General features: G+C 42.5%; 1 protein-coding gene across 10 annotated transcripts in view; it reads right to left on the reverse strand.

Annotated features, from left to right (window-relative positions):
• MAST4 (microtubule associated serine/threonine kinase family member 4) overlaps positions 1–18,566 on the reverse strand; it is a 618,855-nt gene that overhangs the window by 212,383 nt on the left and 387,906 nt on the right. Inside the window, exons 1-2 of one of the 10 annotated variants that reach the window (XM_042233731.2) lie at positions 16,463–16,591; positions 12,432–12,512 (exon numbers count right to left, since the gene is read on the reverse strand). The exons of the other annotated variants lie outside the window; for them this stretch is intronic. Of the exons in view, the coding sequence (XP_042089665.1) occupies positions 12,432–12,512; positions 16,463–16,509 (128 nt within the window). The 5' untranslated portion in view covers positions 16,510–16,591. Of the gene's footprint in view, positions 1–12,431; positions 12,513–16,462; positions 16,592–18,566 lie in introns of those variants that run through there. 10 annotated transcript variants of the gene reach the window in all.

Raw genomic sequence — 18,566 nt, forward strand, 5'->3', positions numbered from 1 at the left:
CAAGTATGTTTAACCCGAATCTAATGACCAAGAAACCAACAGATAAATTGAGATTGTGGGATAGTCAACAAAACAGTGGTCCCATATTCCTGATAAATGTCAATGTTATGAAAAGATGAAAGAAAAAACTAAAACTGTTCTAAAGGAGACTAGAGAGCCATGGCAACTAAATGAAACGTGTAACTTTCAACGAGATTCTGGAGTTTAAAAGTGCAACTCTAAAGAACTCTGGGGGGAATAACTGGAGAAATTTCAGATGGACTGCATATCAGATATTACTATAGTCAGGTTCAACTTGGGAGTATAATGATGATGTAATGACATTATGGTTATGACGGAGAAAGCACGTGTCTTCAGGAGATTAATGTTGGAGTATTTGGGCGTGAAATGTCTGAATGTTTGCAAATTACTCTGAAATGGTTCAACAAACAAACAAACAAAAACCGTCATTTAATATTTATATGGGCTAAAAAGGAAGAAGGCAGGAAGATAAAGCAAATGTGGAAGGCGTTAATTGGTGAATCAAGGTGAACATGGGTGTTGACTGTACTATTCTTTCAACTTTTTTGTAGATTTGGAGTTTTGTTTTTTGGTTTTTGTTTTTTTTCTTTTTTTAAGTGAAAGGGTAGGTGAGAGTATTTCAGGAACAGGAGACAAAAAGGTTGTGACACAAACATTCTTAGAGTGGTCAAGAAAAATCAGAATCCAATGCGACCAGAAGGAAAGGAGTGAGAGACAGCAGGAATGGGCCATGCAACATGGGAGGGCAGCCACTGGCAGGCTCTGAGCAGAGGGAGGGAGGACACAGCAAAGACCACTTGGAGTGCTGGACCGAGAATGAGCGCAGGAGGGCAGGCGTTGAACGGAAGTGAGGACGGGGGCTGGGGAGGGGAGACAAGTTAGGAGGCTGCTTAGAAACCCAGGGATATGACTTCTGACTCTGAACTTAAGATAGAGCCAAGCTGATATTTTACATAAAGAGGAGAAGAAAAACAATTCCAGTACCACTGCAGGAAAATGAATGTTCTCTCACTTTGGAGCATCCCCGTACCGTTTTATTAAATGGATCCAGGAAGAGTTCACCTGAGCATACTGTCATGGAAATAGTAGTAGGAAAGCATACGAGTCCATGAAATTTAGCTCTCTTCACCTGAGATCATGAGTACAGCTGTCCCATTTTCATAATATCTCATCATTGTCACGTTCCATTAGCATACGCAACATCCTTGATAACAAAGGTCAGGTTTTGCAGATCATTTTGAATGCAGAGTTTCCAAGAACAATAAGAAGCTAATAATAATAATAAAACAGAATGCTCAGGTTGGAACTCTTCACAAATGGCATCTAATTAATTCTTATAACACCTCCAAGAGGTATTATTATCCCCATTTTACTGCTGGAGAAACTTGATAATTTTTTTTTAAATTATGCATTTGTATCACTCCTATTGCTGAGACACCTCTGAACTTCACATTCTCATTGCCATCTTTTGCTTTCAAAGAATATCACAACTTAATTCTCTTTTCAATAGGGTGGGTGTTAATGGCTGTAGCCACATTTTAAGTGTAGGAAATAAGTTTTTTAAGTGATGTGAGATGTTTTATTCCTAGTCTCAAAGCGATGCAGTAACAAAATGGAATATACAGTAAAATCCCATGCTGTCCTACCCCACATACACACAGCAAAGTATATTTCTTTTTTCATTTGCTCCAAGATGATCTAATAACTGAGAGCTAAATGTTACACAGAATAATGTTAAGATATTCCACAACCAAAAATCAAAGTTTGGTTAAGTGAAGTCACAATATTTGGTACAGAAAAACCATGTAACAATAAATACTCCTGATTGATGAAAGCCAAATGAGTCTCTCAGTGTAGGTGGTACAAAGGAAGTTTCCAGGCTCCTTGCACTTCAGGCCTACAGAGGCAGGTCTTCTAATAGGGCTCAAAAAGTGTGAGCCCATCACAGCAATGCTGAGACACTGTCACCCCAGGGCTGCAGCCAGCCAGCCCTGGCCGAGGAAGCTGGGTAGACTGCTGAGGGTAGCAGCAGCAGCTATTAGTGCCTTGGGGCCCTATGGCCTGATTTCCAAATGAAATCAATTTAACCTTCATTGTGTCACTTGGGCTCTGTCTAAAATAAAACTTTTTTGAAAAGAGAAATATAGGGCACTACAATTCAAAACACGTTCCCCAGCCCCATAACCACACTCTCAACAGAGGACTAAAAAATTCACTTGTATGGTGACCCAAAACACCAGGGAAGTCCACGTTAGTTGCTCAGTCTTGTCTGACTCTTTGCAACCCTACAGACTTTAGGCCAGCCAGGCTCCTCTATCCATGGCATTCTCCAGGCAAGAATACTGGAGTGGGTAGCCATTCCCTTTTCCAGGGGATCTTCCCTACCCAGGGATCAAACCCAGGTTTCCTGCATTGCAGGCAGTTTTTTTTTTTTTTTTTTTTTTAACCACCATCTGATGAAAGTGAAAATGCAGAGTGAAAAAGTTGGCCTAAAGCTCAACATTCAGAAAACGAAGATCATGGCATCTGGTCCCGTCACTTCATGGCAAATAGATGGGGAAACAGTGGAAATAGTGTCAGACTTTATTTTGGGGGGGCTCCAAAATCACTACAGATGGTGACTGCAGCCATGAAATTAAAAGACGCTTACTCCTTGGAAGAAAAGTTATGACCAACATAGATAGCATATTCAAAAGCAGAGACATTACTTTGCCGACTAAGGTCCGTCTAGTCAAGGCTATGGTTTTCCTGTGGTCATGTATGGATGTGAGAGTTGGACTGTGAAGAAGGCTGAGGGCCGAAGAATTGATGCTTTTGAACTGTGGTGTTGGAGAAGACTCTTGAGAGTCCCTTGGACTGCAAGGAGATCTAACCAGTCCATTCTGAAGGAGATCAACCCTGGGATTTCTTTGGAAGGAATGATGCTGAAGCTGAAACTCCAGTACTTTGGCCACCTCATGCGAAGAGTTGACTCATTGGAAAAGACTCTGATGCTGGGAGGGATTGGGGGCAGGAGGAGAAGGGGACGACCGAGGATGAGATGGCTGGATGGCATCACTGACTCGATGGACGTGAGTCTGAGTGAACTCCGGGAGATGGTGATGGACAGGGAGGCCTGGCATGCTGCGATTCATGGGGTCGCAAAGAGTCGGACACGACTGAGCGACTGAACTGAACTGAACTGAGCCAACAGGGAAGACCTGAGGTCCAGACAGAGTAACAAAATCACCTCCTTGTAAACATCATATTCTGTTCGGAATGCAAAATTTGAAATGACTAGGAACTGAAGTGTGTTCAAGTGTAGACACTTTGACTTTATGCCACAGAATAAGAGTGAGGGCTCTTCCCCCAGAGGCCTGAGTTTTAACAGGCTCGAGCCACTTTCCAGACATTGTGGGTATAACTTACTATTCAAACTTCGGGGGTGTGAAAGTGAAAGGGGGGCCCTTTTACTAATGACAATGGGACAGCAGGCATCGACTGAACAGCACCTAGGCAGACTGAGATGTGTGGTCACTAGAGATAAGTTTGTTTCTCTAAGTCTCAGTTTTCTCTTTTGTCAAACTGTCTTCCGGGCCTCACAGGCCTGCTGTGAGGACTACAGGAGTTAATAGGGGAGCAATAAGAATAGCTCCGGCCAGGTAGCAAGCTCTCAGGCAAACTAAGCCACCCCACATGCAGATATCCAAGTGATTTTAGCCTTCTGCTCAAAACAGTAAGCCAAAGAGAAAAGTTACCACGAAAAAGTGAACACATAACAGAAAAAGGAGAATCATTCTGTCAGAAACCAAGGCCCCTGAACGGCTCTCAGGGCCCGGCCACAGGGGCACCTAAGCCTGCAGGAGCAAAGGCTTTGAGAGGATAACATGTTCCCAGGACCCAGAGGGATGTGAAAGCTCTGTTTGCCATCTGACCTCCTAAAACCTCACCCCCTAGGTCCAGTAACTGCAGTAAGTTTACCCCATCCCCTCTTCCCGGTTATGGTCTACTCTCTGCCCCCTCACCCAGCCCTCAATGGAGCACCACACACGCCCTCTCACTCTCCCTTCTTACAGGAGACAGAAGTTGCCAGCTGGTAGCACCTGCAGAAACCACAGTAGCCGAGTGAAGCACTAAGTGGCCCGTCCACACCTCCTGCGCCGCCGCTGACACCTGAGACCCCCACCTTCCCAGGTCTGCCCAGACCGCACCCACAGGGCCAGCCAAGAGTTCACAGTCATGCTCATCTCCGCTTCACCGAGCCATTCCGTACAGCGCTGGTACTAAACAGACCTGGGCCTACACAGCAATTCAGAAATAAAACTCAGGGTGCATAAGGCAGTTCATTAAACCATCGCATTCACAAAAGCACTGGAACTGGTGTCTGCAGACTGAAAAAACTGCCATCTGGTACCAGCTTCTTCAGATTTTTTTTTTTTTTTTCAATATTCTTCACAAAGTGAAGTGGCGGGGGGCGAGCGGGGGGCAGGCGCAGAAGAAACAATGGAAAAGACAAATGGTCCTACTCATCCGTCCTACAAACTCAGTGAAACTAAACAGGTTTATCAGGCAGGTGACTTTCCCACGCTTACAGGTGTCCCGTGAAAGGGAGACACAAATAAGTTCATTTGTATCCTATTTTAGATTCTACATATTAGTGACATCATATGATATTTGTCTTTCTCTGTCTGGTTTATTTCACTTGGTATGAAACTCTCTAGGTCTATCCATGTTGCTGCAAATGGTACTGATTCATTCTTTTTCTAGTACTCAGCTGTGTACCACGTCTTCTTTATCCATTCCTCTATTGATGGACATTTAGGTTGCGTCCATACGTTGGCTATTGTAAATAGTGCTGCTTCTGAACACTGGGGCGCATGTATCTTTTCACATTATGTTTTCTTCAGATATATGTCCAGGAGTGGCATTGCTAGATCATATGGTAGTTCTGTCTTTAATTTTTTTTAAGGAACTTCCATACTGTTCTCCAGGCTTCTCAGGTGGCGTTAGTGATAAAGAATCTGCCTGTCAATGCAGGAGACACAAGAGACAAGGGTTAGATCGCTGGGTGGGGGAGATACTCTGGAGAGGAAATGGTACCCCCCTCCAGTATTCTTGTGAGGAAAATCCCACACTTAGAAAAGCCTGGTAGGCTACAGTCCATGGGGCTGCAAAGAGCTGGACATGACTGAGCGACTGCGTTTACACACGCACACACATACTGCTCTCTATGGCAGCTACGCTAATTCATATTCCCACCAAGTGTAGGCAGGCTCCCGTTTCTTCACAGACATAGAAAACAAACACAGGGAGGCTGAGGAGGGGGATGAATTAGAAGTTTGGGATTAAAATATACAGACTACTATATATAAAATAGATAATCAACAAAGACCTACAGTATACCACAGGATATTAAGTATAGCACTATACTCAGTATCTTGTAATAACCTATAGTTGTAGAGAATGTAAAAAAAAAAGAATATATATATCTGAAGCATTTTACTATCTATCTGAAACTAACACATTGTAAATCAATTATATTTCAATAAAAATTTTAAAAGGAGACATATTCACAGCATACTGCCATGTATTTAGTAAATGCTTATTATGTGAAGAAGGCTGAGTGCCGAAGAATTGATGCTTTTGAACTGCGGTGTTGGAGAAGACTCTTGAGAGTCCCTTGGACTGCAAGGAGATCCAGCCAGTCCATTCTAAAGGAGACCAGTCCTGGGTGTTCATTGGAAGGACTGATGCTGAGGCTGAAACTCCAATACTTTGGCCACCTCATGCGAAGAGTTGACTCATTGGAAAAGACTCTGATGCTGGGAGGGATTGGGGGCAGGAGGAGAAGGGGACGACCGAGGATGAGATGGCTGGATGGCATCACTGACTCGATGGACTTGAGTTGGTGATGGACAGGGAGGCCTGGTGTGCTTGATTCATGGGGTCACAAAGAGTCGGACACGACTAAGCGACTGAACTGAACTGAACTGAACTATTAGGCCTGCCCCTCGCCATGGCAACAAGTGGAGCGATGGGGGATTCAGGGACCTGTGGATACCTAGTCACCTTTCTGGCAGCAGCAGGACAAATGCACAAGCTCTTGGCAAAACTGCATTAGGTGACCATTGTTCCTGATGCCCTTTTCTGCTAAAGGTCTACTTGGCCTTCCCATGGCCTTTAGGACCATCACAGGTCCTGTTCTTGCTAATAGAAATACATCCCCCTAAACACCTATAAGCTATTATTCTTATTCTTGGGTGAGGTAGGTGAAAACAATGAAGGTCCATGAAGTTCATGATTCATGACTTGCCCGAAGTCTCAAAGCTTGTGCACGGTGAGTGCAGTGACCAAGACCAGGCACCACGCTGCTTGTCTATTGGGTCCCAAATCCGACTCCTCCAGGGCTGGTCAGGTGATGGGAATGAAGGGAGCCTGCCAGGTGGGGTCTGCTGTACACTGGGGAACAGGAGCCCCATAGGAAACGGGCAGCAGGGGCCCAGCTCTAGGCTAGACCAGACTCATACCACGAGCGATTACCAACTCACTGCCCCCAAAGTCCCCAGTTAGAACTTTTTTGCTGCTTCAAAGTACCTTCATTGACAAAAGCGAATTGATTTTAGGGCTTCCCTGGTGGCTCAGATGATAAAGAATCTGCCTGCAACACAGGAGAATCAGGTTTGATCCCTGGGATCAGGAAGATACCCCAGAGAAGGGCATGGCAACCCACTCTAGTATTCTTGCCTGAAGAATCCCATCAGAGGAGCCTGGGTGGCTACAGTCCATGGGGTTGCAAAGAGTCAGACATGACTGAGCGACTAATACTTTCACACTAGCACTCACACAAATTGATTTTATGAAGTATCTGCCCCATAACAATTGCTCTCACAGGTGCCAGGGAGATGGCAGGAGCAATCAGACAGGCCTCCATTCCGTGGAGCTTGCATTTAACTCCCTTTCATCAAAGTGACTTAGCCTCTCCAGTATGCCATCTTTTGTGACCTCCTAGGCCATTTTCTCTGCCCCTCACCATAGCCAGGCACAGTCACTAATATACTCTGACGTTAACTTTTCTGTAATAAGTCCTTTCTACTCCCTCCTTGAACCTTACTTTATTTATCATTAATACCTGGTCAGTTTTTAAATTTTGAAGGTTATAATTTAATATTTATGGAATCATCAAAATGCATGCCCTACCTCTCAAAGTGTCAGCACCAATTACAAAGCACACATAAGAGTAAGAGTGTGCCCTGTTGTGAGCACAGGTAAAAACATCAGAACAGGCTGAATTCCCCGGGAGTAACATTCATTCCATCCATACATAATTGTGGAACCTCTACTATATATGTCAGGCGCTATTTTAGGGTCCGTGGATACATCTGATGGCACACTGGCAATAGTTTTCTCTGAAACTAGCACTGAATCCTACCAGCCATGGGGCATGTGTGGCTTCAGTCCCAGTTGAAACAGGGAGTGAGATTTGGGAGAGATGAGAAGAACTGGAACAGCCACTCCACTGCCATCTCCAGCTTAGCTGTGTGTCCGCCATCACCATGAGACTCCAGGAACCAAATGGGGAGGTGAACAGAAGGATGGAAGAAGTAAAATAGGAGGGATGTAGGAAGTGTAACAGATGCCCTAAGGGCTGCCATCCACTCAGAAGTTGGACCATGCAATTTAAATGCAAAACAACATTTTCCTATTGACAGCAGTGTGGTCCCTGAGTTATGGTAGCCAGCCTTCAGCTATTTACTAGTCACTATTGAGAGTGAGGCCTACCAGGTACCATGAAAGATCCTGAAAATATAAAATGAGGAAATCCTGGAATCTTGCTATCTAATAATCATGGTCCAGATTATGAGCTGGCCTAGGTCACATTCATATTACTCATGAGGCACTGGCGTCCTCATTATATCAACTGCTACTAAATTAAGGTAAGTGTGCTAAGTCTTGGGGATTGCAGAAATTCTGAGCAGCTATAGTTGTCCCAGAAGAGGGAAAGTGAAGGTATATATAACTTCCACTTAAGATTTTTTAAATGTTTTCTATCACATTGGTATAGATAAACAGATATTTGGGCCATTATTTTTTTAAAGCTTGTGGACAAATTGTGTCATTTGCCCGTCTCTCTCCAGCCCTGTTGTAAGACAATAAGAGCATCAGAATTTCAAGATGAAAGGGCCTTTGGGAATAACATGCTTGAATTCTCTGTTCTACATCTTTCCAATTAAGTGGGAACTTGGCCTTCTGGGAGATTTCCAGCAGCGTGAAACTGATGGTCTGATGAGAGGATCCATTCTACACCATGAAGCTTTCTTGGAAAATTCTTCCCCTCATAGGGAGCCAAAGTGTGCCATGCTATAGCCTCCTGCAGCAGTGCAAGGTTACATTCCCAAGACATACTCAGCTAAACTTACATTTTGTTTAGCAGCTCAGCTGCCCCGGAAGCTGTGCTTCTCTCATTTCCAGGCAACTTTCAGGCAGCCCGTGGAGACTAACGCTAACTCCCATCCCGACATAGCCTGCCCCCGGGGCTTCACCATGAAAGGAACAGCATCTTCCACCACAGCACTTAGAAACTGTGTGTGTCAGCACCTCCAAAGGGCACAGAAACAGACAATGCGCACCACCACCGCTCTCCCTGGAACGTTGCCGCCCACTCATTGAAAAGGAACAAAGAAGAAATCTGATCCATCACAATCAATGGAAGTAAAGAACAATTCTATGCACAGATACAATAAATGCTTTTCTGTGGTAACAGCACGAATCTATTTGGAATCTCAGGGATTCCAAAATCTCAATTCAGTTCAGTCACTCTGTCATGTCCAATTTTTGCGACCCCGTGGACTGCAGCACGACAGGCCAACTCCCGGAGCTTGCTCAAACTCATGTCCATTGAGTTGGTGATGCCATCCAACTGACTCATCCTCTGTCTTCCCCTTCTCCTCCTGCCTTCAATCTTTCCCAGCATCAGGGTCTTTTCCAATGAGTCAGTTCTTCACATCAGGTGGCCAAAGTATTGGAGCTTCAGCTTCAGCATCAGTCCCTCCAATGAATATTCAGGACTGATTTCCTTTAGGATGGACTGGTTGGATCTCCTTGCAGTCCTAGGGACTCTCAAGAGTACTCTCCAACACCCCAGTTCAATTCTTCAGCACTAGGCTTTCTTTATGGTCTAACTCTCACATCCATACATGACTACTGGAAAGATCACAGCTTTGACTAGACAGACTCTGATTTACATTAGACCATAATCTGGGGGCACGTTATTAGAGACAGCCAACTGCAAGCAATCAACCAGAAATCTCTACTTAGTGATGACTCGGCGTGTTCAGGACCAAACTCAATCATGACTAATTTTCCTCCCTCTCCAACTCTGCTCTCTTGGTGTCTGCTCAATTAATGCTAAAAATCTCTGTGTAAATTCATTCAAAACTATTTATTGAACAGCTACTGTGGGCACCTTTCTTTCATCACCTTCTGTGGCAAAGACTGCTATTTCCCAAACTCATTTCCTCTGTTTCCTGGATGCGAGGAAGCTGCATTTTCCAGTCATCCGTGTCATTAGGCATAGGAGAACTCCAAATTCTAAGCATGGAGTGGGAGTGAAAGCAATGCCTGCCTCTCTCAGGTCCAGCATTGCACCATCTCCTGTGATCCTTTCGTTTCCCACCACCTGGAATGATACCCAGGGCAACTCTAAAGCCCACGTGGTGAAGAACCCTCTGGATTACTAAATGACTATGTAGAGAGCATCCTCTCCACACTCTTGGTCTGTGAGTGAAAAATACAGTTCCATTTTATCTAAACCAACTGCCTGGTGGTTGATTTGTGAGCAGTACCGTAACCAACACACCTTCTATTTTCAGTTCACTCATTTGTTCTTTAATAAACACTTTGCAAATGCTTACTACATTCCATGAATTGAGAAAGGCACTGGGGAAATAAAAATCACTAAAGGAGGTCACAAAGTCCACATAAATTGGATGATTAAAACCCCATATAAGTGAGCCCATGGCAATGCGTATGTCTTAAGTTAGTCACAGTGGAAAGATTTGAGACTACATTTTGAATCCAAGGCTAGTTAAGCCACTTAAATACCTAAATGTGTTAGCATCTTCATCTGTAAACAGAAGCAATATTCCTTCCTGCCTAGTGTCAGGTGGGTTAAATTGAAAGAGATAGAAAGCATTCTGTCAACTATCGGGTACTCTGCAAATTTTAATTTAATTGACTGCAATTTTCCTTATTCAGGACCTGTCATCATACCAGCACCTTCACTGGAGCTTCTAACTAAAGTCCTATCTATTCTTAAAGAAGAGATTAGTAAACAGATTGGGAGATTGGTAAAGGTAAATTTTCTCAGTCATTTTTTTATTCAGAAAAAATCTTCTAATACCCTGAAATGCTTGCAAAATGAAAGTCAAACGTTTCAGCTGAGTATTTAAGACCTTACATAGCATAGTTCCAAATTAATGTTTAAATCCATATCAATCTCTGTACAAGTCCATGCTCTTTTTCTACTCCATCCACCCTATCTTCTAGCCATAAACCCATTTCTTCAATGTGCCACACTCTCTTACCTCCTTGCTGTTTTATCCTTTGTTTAGTTTTGACCTTCACTGTTAACTCTCATTAAAACCCTCCAGTTTTTCATGGTCCAACTCAAATATCACCAGTTCCAAAGACATTTCTACATCTCTCTCCAAAATCAGTCTTCAGAACCTCATCCTCCTCTGTACTACCACAGTGTTTTATTCGAAATTTCTCTCTTCCACTATTGGTAACAACTTCATTTCAAGTAGCCTATTGTTTTTAGGAAGGAAAAGGACACGTGGGTATTTAATAAAAGCATGTTACATTGCGGGAAAAAAAGTTCAGAAGACAGTCCTGTTGCTTGTGGTTGGATCATCAAAATAGACAAATTACATGAGCAATGGAATTCTTTGGATTGTGAGAAAATCATTCCTATATTTTAGGACCTATTATATTCAGGGGATACTTTATAAAAGTTATTACATGAAACTTTCATATTGAAAGTCACTTTGACAATAATAAATATAATCCCATCAGCAGAAGAGTAGAACCAAAGTTCAAAGTCTTTCACTCATTTCTGCAGTCAATTCTTCAAATTTTGGTTCAGTCTTATTGTAGAAAAATGAGAGAAACACATTAAATTGTTCCACTGACGGGTCTTCCCTAGTGGCTCAGAACGTAAAGAATCTGCACGCAATGCAGGAGACCCGGGTCTGATTCCTGGGTCAGGAAGATACCCTGGAGGATGGAATGGCTACCCCCTCCAGTATTCTTGCCTGGAGAATCTCATGGAGAAGCCTGACATGCTACAGTCCATGGGGTCACAAAGAGTAGTATTTTTAAGGAACTGGCCACACATGGCAAATTTTTCATTCATTTGCATATAAGAAATAAAAGGTATTCATTAATAGAAAATAATTTGAGTCACTCTTTGCATCAACTGAGAGTGTGCTTGTACCTTCTACTTTAGGATTAAAAAAATGGCGGGGTGGGGGGGGGGCTTCTCTGGTGATTCAGTGGTTAAGACTTCATGATCCCAATACAGCAGGCACAGGTTCAATGCCTGGTCAGGGAACTAAGATCCCATGGAAAGAAAGCGGCATGGAAAGAAAATTATATATATATATTTTTAAAATATGGGTAAGGGGAAGTTCAGTTGTGATTAGATCCAGCGAGACGAATTCTATTCACAGACACTGAATTCACGGAAATCCTAACAGATTGTATGTACTATACATACAATGCTAACAACATTTTCTATTATGTACTCTTGTGATAAGCTGGGTTAAAATGCAAGTAACTCTAGTTCCTTGAAGATGTTTCTCTCCAGAGAAGAGAAGAATGAATTTATATCAGCTTATGAGTGAGAGGGTAGGGGTATAAACGTGAGGATTCTAAAAATTCAGAAAATACTAATGGTTTTAGACAAGTCAAGTACTTTGTCCTGGAAATAACATGACATAAAATAATTTATAGCATACATAAAATAATTTCTAATGTGAATTAGAAAATGTTTCCCAGAAACTGTAATAAATAGTATTATAAAAGATGAATCAAAATTCATGACTTTCAGTGCAGACCATTTCCTAAAGAAAGCCGCATGTAACATACACACAGGAGTCAAACAAACTACTAATCACTGGACACTAAGTGAAACATGAGTAAGAGATGCTCAGTGGAATAAGCAAGGTACATTTTCTCAGTGCTCCTATAAAGTCATCAGGCAAACAACTCAACCAGTTTCCTCATTTCATATGCTAACATGAAGACAACAGTTAAGGGGAAAAAAACTTTATTGCATATTGTGGTCCACAGTGTTCAGATACTCATGGTGGGATATGGGGGATGGGAAGGCAAGACAAAGCAGCCCCAGGCAGGCACTGGAGCGCGCTTACCTCCAGAAGTGAAATGCGAAGAGAGGACTACAGGGACTGCCTGGGCTGGATGGGGTTGGACTCAGGCTCCTTGGAGTGAGACTGAAAGTTAAAATAATGTCATTCCAAGTGGGAGAAATGATGGCAGTAAAAACAGCATAGCTCAGTGAAGGGACTTTTGCTCCCTTTAGGCCAGAATCATCACAGCATGCCTATCAGTACCGCTAGGTAACCATCTAATCACGCGCCCCTCCTCAGCTCTAAAACAGAGAACAAGCACAATGCTCCCTGCTGAAATTTACATTCTCAAAACGACTATTGCCATTTTTATTTACGCCTATTTTTACAGAGCAACTTGTCAGATATGTTCGACATGTGATTTTTTGCAAAGAAAAGTCGGTGACTTTTTTTATACTGCATGTATTCTATTTCCAAGTAAGAATTAATGGTAAATCTGTACCGAAACCATCGAGAAGTAGTCACCAGAATAGAAATGAAAATTCAGGTTAAATATTGTCATTTTTAAAAAAACAAAGTAACAAATATTTCCATATAGGAAGTTATATTTTTAAGCACGTTTTAGTGAAAAATACTCAGCAATATGTTGTCTAAGTCTCATGGTAAGAAGTGTTCTTATGCTTATGTCCATAATAAGGAACTTCAAAATTTCTCATATATGGTTATATTTTATTCTCCAAGAGGTTTTCTTTTTTTCCTTCAAATTCATCTCTCAATGGACCATTGTAACTCCTACTCCCATCAAGCCATCCAAGTCCCCAAGCACACTCAGCAGCCAATTCTCAAATATTCAGCATGGGGCCCAAGCTTAGAGTCCCTTTACCTTTTTTTTCTTTTAGCCTCATGGCTCTTCTCTTTTAGAGAGGAAAGGGAACAAATTAGTCAGCTTGTTTACTTGCAACAATTCTGCCAAGAGATCTATCAAGATATGAAGTAAATACTAGTCAATTTCCAATTACTTTCACATGGCAAAATCAAAATAAGAATTAGCTGAGTGTTCTAGTACCAACTCTTAAGCTGAAGTGAGCCCTGAAAACTTCTGCACCATTACAATGAGTTTCTTCAAGAACACTCTTCTGCCCGTCCTTTGGTCCACAGCTCTACACTGTACATGTTCTTACCTTAGGCAAAGAGTTCTTGGACCTGAGCTGCACACTGGCTAATTCAAGCTGGCTGTGCTTTTCACTGAACAGAGATGTGGCAACCGTGGCTAACATCAGATTCAAGCTTACCAAATTCTTAACACCGTCCTAGCTTCCCATTATGTGGATAATTGAGACTTGGCTGTATTTGATTCAAACCAAAATGTGAGTCCTTGCTCACAATGCTCCAAGTTGTTTAACAAAATGTTTCAAAGGAGGAACATTTTATATCTTCTAAAACCACGCTTGGGCTTGGTGCCAGTACTCAGTAGACTAAGGCACTGATTTCCTTATACATTCAGAGCACATTCAGAGTCTGCCGCCCTTCAACACACTGTACTCTAACTTAGCAGCTCACTGGAAAGCCCTCCTGAGTGCCCACTGATAGAGCCGTCATCTAGTCTAAGCACAGCCTTATCTTTTTCCTCTGGTCCTAAAATAGGCATGAAAAGACAATGGAGCCACTCTGCCTCCATGCAGAGACATGTTACCATACGTGCTATGAAGTGTCTATGAACCTAATTCTACACTAAAATTGGGGGAAAAAAAAAGGAATAAAAAAAAACCCACTCAATTTCTCAGAAATCAGAAAGCCATGCATAGGCTCTCTACATATGAGAAATTTCTGAATAAATTAATAAGCCTTAATTTCTGAAATATTAATATATTTGCTGTCTCACATCCAGGATTTCGATTCCTGAAACAGGAATCAGAAATGCTTCGTGTTGTTGATAAATCAGATGGGAAAATTTTGAATTGCCTCTACAGTGTGTAAAATGTGCCAGCGTAAGAGTCCACGCTGCAGGATCTATGGAATAAACTTTCCTGAAGAAAACCAGAAATGTCTCATGAGAGAACATTCAAAAGCTGTTCTGCACAGTTTGTCTGTTAAGGTCCCCAAATAAGTAAAATTATAGACATTAAATGTGCCCTTAATAAAGTCAATGATAAGACTTTTCACTATAACCATTCTCTGCAGTGGTAAGAAACTGAATTTACTCAAAGACTGCAGAACTAGCTTTCTCCATGAATGAATATGAAATCAGCTATGTCTACCTAAGAGTAGTTTTACATTCCAAGGTAAACAAAGTGTTCAAAGTGAATTTCTGTTGTCATTGTCAGTGACATTGAAGAGTGATCCTTTATTCTACTGCCTCAAGCTCCTCAGGTACAAAATAAGCTATTTCAGATCCACAGTGTCATATACCAGGGTAGAGGCTAGACTGAGGGGTTATGGCCCCGGGACCAAAACAAAATGCAGGGAACCCCGTGTTGAGCTGACCTGTATGTCATCATCATCACTGGCAATGTCCTAGAATTGGTGGCACAGCTCAGCCTTTCAAATTATAGATGGAACAGTAGATACAGCTGAGTTTGTACTTTAGAAAGTAACTTTGAAGTATCTCCTGTTAATGTGGATGAGATATCAAAAATGAAAGAAAGAAAAACTGTAATGTGAAACGATACATACCAAAGCCAAAAGAGATAGCAAGGGAGCAGCGCAACCAGAAAGAAAGGGGACAGTGAAGATGGGGGTTAAAACTAACTTTCTGGGCCTGGAACACAGAGCCACAGGCATCTGAGCTGTGCAGTTCCAGAATGCTGGAGAGAGGAGGATTAAGTAGAAAAACGTGCAGATGCCACTAAAATATTCCACACAGATGAGAGGGGCTGAATGCCAGTGTGGAGATGGGGACAAATCAGTAGCATTGGGCAAATACTCTTTGTATCTCTGTTGTAATAAAAAGCCGTGTCTAGCAAGAAGGTTGTAGGAGCCCTCTAAGTTTTCTAAGTGAGAATTTGTTAGTTAAAAAATCAGTGTGTGATTTTAGAGCACAAACTGATGGAGAAAGTACTCAAATCGCTTCAGAAATGTCATGTTTTCATTCATTTATCAACTGTGGAAACAGTTCCCCTTGCGTGACGCACCTACAGGGTTTAAGGGGAAGAGTGACTCCTCAGAGCTAGGCACAGGTCTCCCCTGCAGTCTCCTCCGGGAAGGAGTCCAGCATGAATGAGATGATCAGGGTTGTGCAGATTTCAATGAAAATGCAATTTTATAACTGTATGGCAAGTGAGACAACATATTTATATTTTTCTAACAGAAATCTATTGTGCTGTTTATTATTTTAAGTGTGCCAGCACAGACTAACTCACAGCTTCTGCATCTTTGACAAACAGATTTAAAATAAAAATTTGCTGACACTTCCTGCATCACAGATGTTTAACTTCTGCGCCACAAATTAGATATGGGCATTTTACGTGGCTGCATCAAATCAGAAGGCAAGTCAGATGTGTTAATGGGTTATTTAAAAAAAATGTGAGCAAACACAGAGCTCAACTAGGTAAACACACCGCATGAGGTGGCTGGAGACTCTGCAGAAGGATGCAAAATGTACCACAGTTCATTAATATTCTGCTGCACAGATAAAGCATGGATCATATCTAATGAGCGTGACAAATAACCCTTCTCTTGCACTCTTATCCATTGTAATGTCTTCTGTTATCCAAGCCAGACAGAGGGCCCTTCTTTAGAACAAGGCAGCATGGGGATAAACAAACAGTAAGAGAGAAGGAAAAAAAAAAAAAAAAAGACACACCACGGCCTGCTGATACATTCTTTCACAATGAGCTGTTAAGATGTTTCCAGCACTGAGGTTTAGTAACTTTAAATATGCAGCAGCGCTTTCCCTCTGACTGCAATGCAAAATGCTAGGTCGGGGCTTCCACATAGGCTGAAATCAAATGCCATACATTTAAGACAGGTTCCTTCCAGCTCACACTGCAGTGCTCTGAGGCTGTCAGTACAAACAAATGCTAAAGAGCTATTGGTCGCAGGAAAGCGAGTGCCATGCAGAAAGCATTAAAATATTAAAGAGAGACAATACTTACTCCAAGGTCAGCCCCGGAATCTGTAGCCTTTCCCGCTGGGCTTTCATGGTTGTTATATGTTACCACACTCTATGGTAAGCATGGCACACATTCCCTGCCAGCGTCCCGGCGATGACAGAGAGCCGAAATGAACCTCTAGGAAGGGCTGGACTAACCTTCTCTCGAGGGGGAGGGGGATCCTGCAAGTTTCCGTCCTTCCACCTCCAGCGGTAATCAAGAGATGTCAGCCGCTTTCCTCAGGTTAACGACAGTGCACACCGCACTGATTTCGTTAAGGGAATGAGGCTTTTGGCTCTGCATATCAAGTAATTGGTTTCTGATTTTTTTTTTTTTTCAAAGAAACTCGCTCCTCTCACAGACCCAGTTTTCACCTCAGTGAAATGAAAAGTCCTCTTCACCATGCAGACTGGAAAAAATAATAACACAGCAACAGCATCATACTCGTAAAAGAGTTTATTTCAGCACACCTCAACTATTCCCTGCCTCCTGGGGATGCTCCTGAATAGAATTTGGCCACCCGCAGGAAGTTCTGCTTATTCTTTCCCTGGTGGAGTTAACAAAATCAGTCATGTTCCACAAGAAAGACACAGGGAACGGTTGCCCAATGAAAATAATTAGATTTTTTTTCTATATATGGCAATCATCAGAAAGAGGAATAAACTAACTGCCTTAATTTGGGGGAAGTTGAACTCTGCTGTGAGGCAGAGACTTTTGTGAATAGGCAAAACCCTGCAACTGGGAAAATACCAACTGGAGACAAGAGATTGGAGCCTGTATTTTCATTTTGGAGAACTGATTTTTAACAACAGAGCAGCGGTAAGTACGTTAACAAGAGCAATCAAATACGAATAAGGAAGGAACCAGAGAACATATATTCTGGAAGCCTGAAAGTTTCATCCTGTATTTATTCAAGGAGCACAGTTTTCCACAGTATTCATAACTTGGGACCAAGTGTACCTCCATTGCTGTGCATGAAGAACATATCTCACTCCCTTCCTCTAATGCAGATTTTAAAATGATTTACAAATTGGCAACCATTGGTTTGTTGAGAAGAAATACTAGGACAAATCAGGATTTCACTTTAGCAAGTCATGGCTGTTTCACCACAGCAACTGTGTTCAAGTGGTTACATTTTAAAGGCCATGAAGTCAAACTCCATCTTTTAACAGATGAGGAAGCTGAGGGCTCACAGTTGGGGGTAGAACCGGGATTAGATCTGGGTGTGTTTATTCCTGTCCCAGGGGCCTTCAGAATAGGGATGTCCCATGCAGCTGTTCAGGTTGCGCCCTGCACAAGGGTGCTGCGCAGGAAGGGAAGTCAAGGCTGAAATCCAGCCTGCTTCTCACTTTGCCAAGCCTGCACTCAGGCTCTGGGCTGCTTTCACCTCTTTTTTCCCCTCACTTTTACAGCGTTGCTCTTGGCTATGCACCATCCAGAGGATCATCTGTTTACAAGCCTAGCTCCAGGAGTTGGTGATGGACAGGGAGGCCTGGCGTGCTGCGACTCATGGGGTCGCAAAGAATCGGACACGCCTGAGCGACTGATTGACTGAAGGTGCACGTGGACTAGAGGACGTGTCTACGTGATCTCCCCGGAACCTTTACGTCCTAACCTGCCAACTTGCTCTGGGCGTTTGTTAATATTACTTCTCCTTCTTTGTGAGCTCACAGAACTCACCAATCCTCTACCCTGTTACAGGCAACATATCCACACGGAGAATACTCACTGGTTAGTACTGCAAGGAGGCACCTAAAAATGTAAGCTAATAACCATAAGTAGCATAAAAGCATAAAACAACAAGAAATAATGAAAATACAATGGAATACAAAAGAGGAAGGGTCAACTTTGCTCCCCATTCTACCCCCAGGATACTTTTTTGCAATGTAAAATATCCAGAATCTCACCATTCTTTCCACCCAAAACACCTTGATTCAAGATATACTGTGTCCTGACTAGGTCTCTGTCATTTCTTTCTAACTGAATTCTCTACTTTCTCCCTGTCACCCTCCTACACTTTGTTGGCCACACAGACTCCAAGATGCTCATTTTCAGAATGTATGATTCCTCTGCTCAAAATTCTTCACTAGTTTCCTTCTTATTCCAA

The sequence above is a fragment of the Ovis aries genome, chromosome 16 (assembly GCF_016772045.2).
Source record: "Ovis aries strain OAR_USU_Benz2616 breed Rambouillet chromosome 16, ARS-UI_Ramb_v3.0, whole genome shotgun sequence".
In the NCBI taxonomy this organism is placed as follows: domain Eukaryota; kingdom Metazoa; phylum Chordata; class Mammalia; order Artiodactyla; family Bovidae; genus Ovis; species Ovis aries.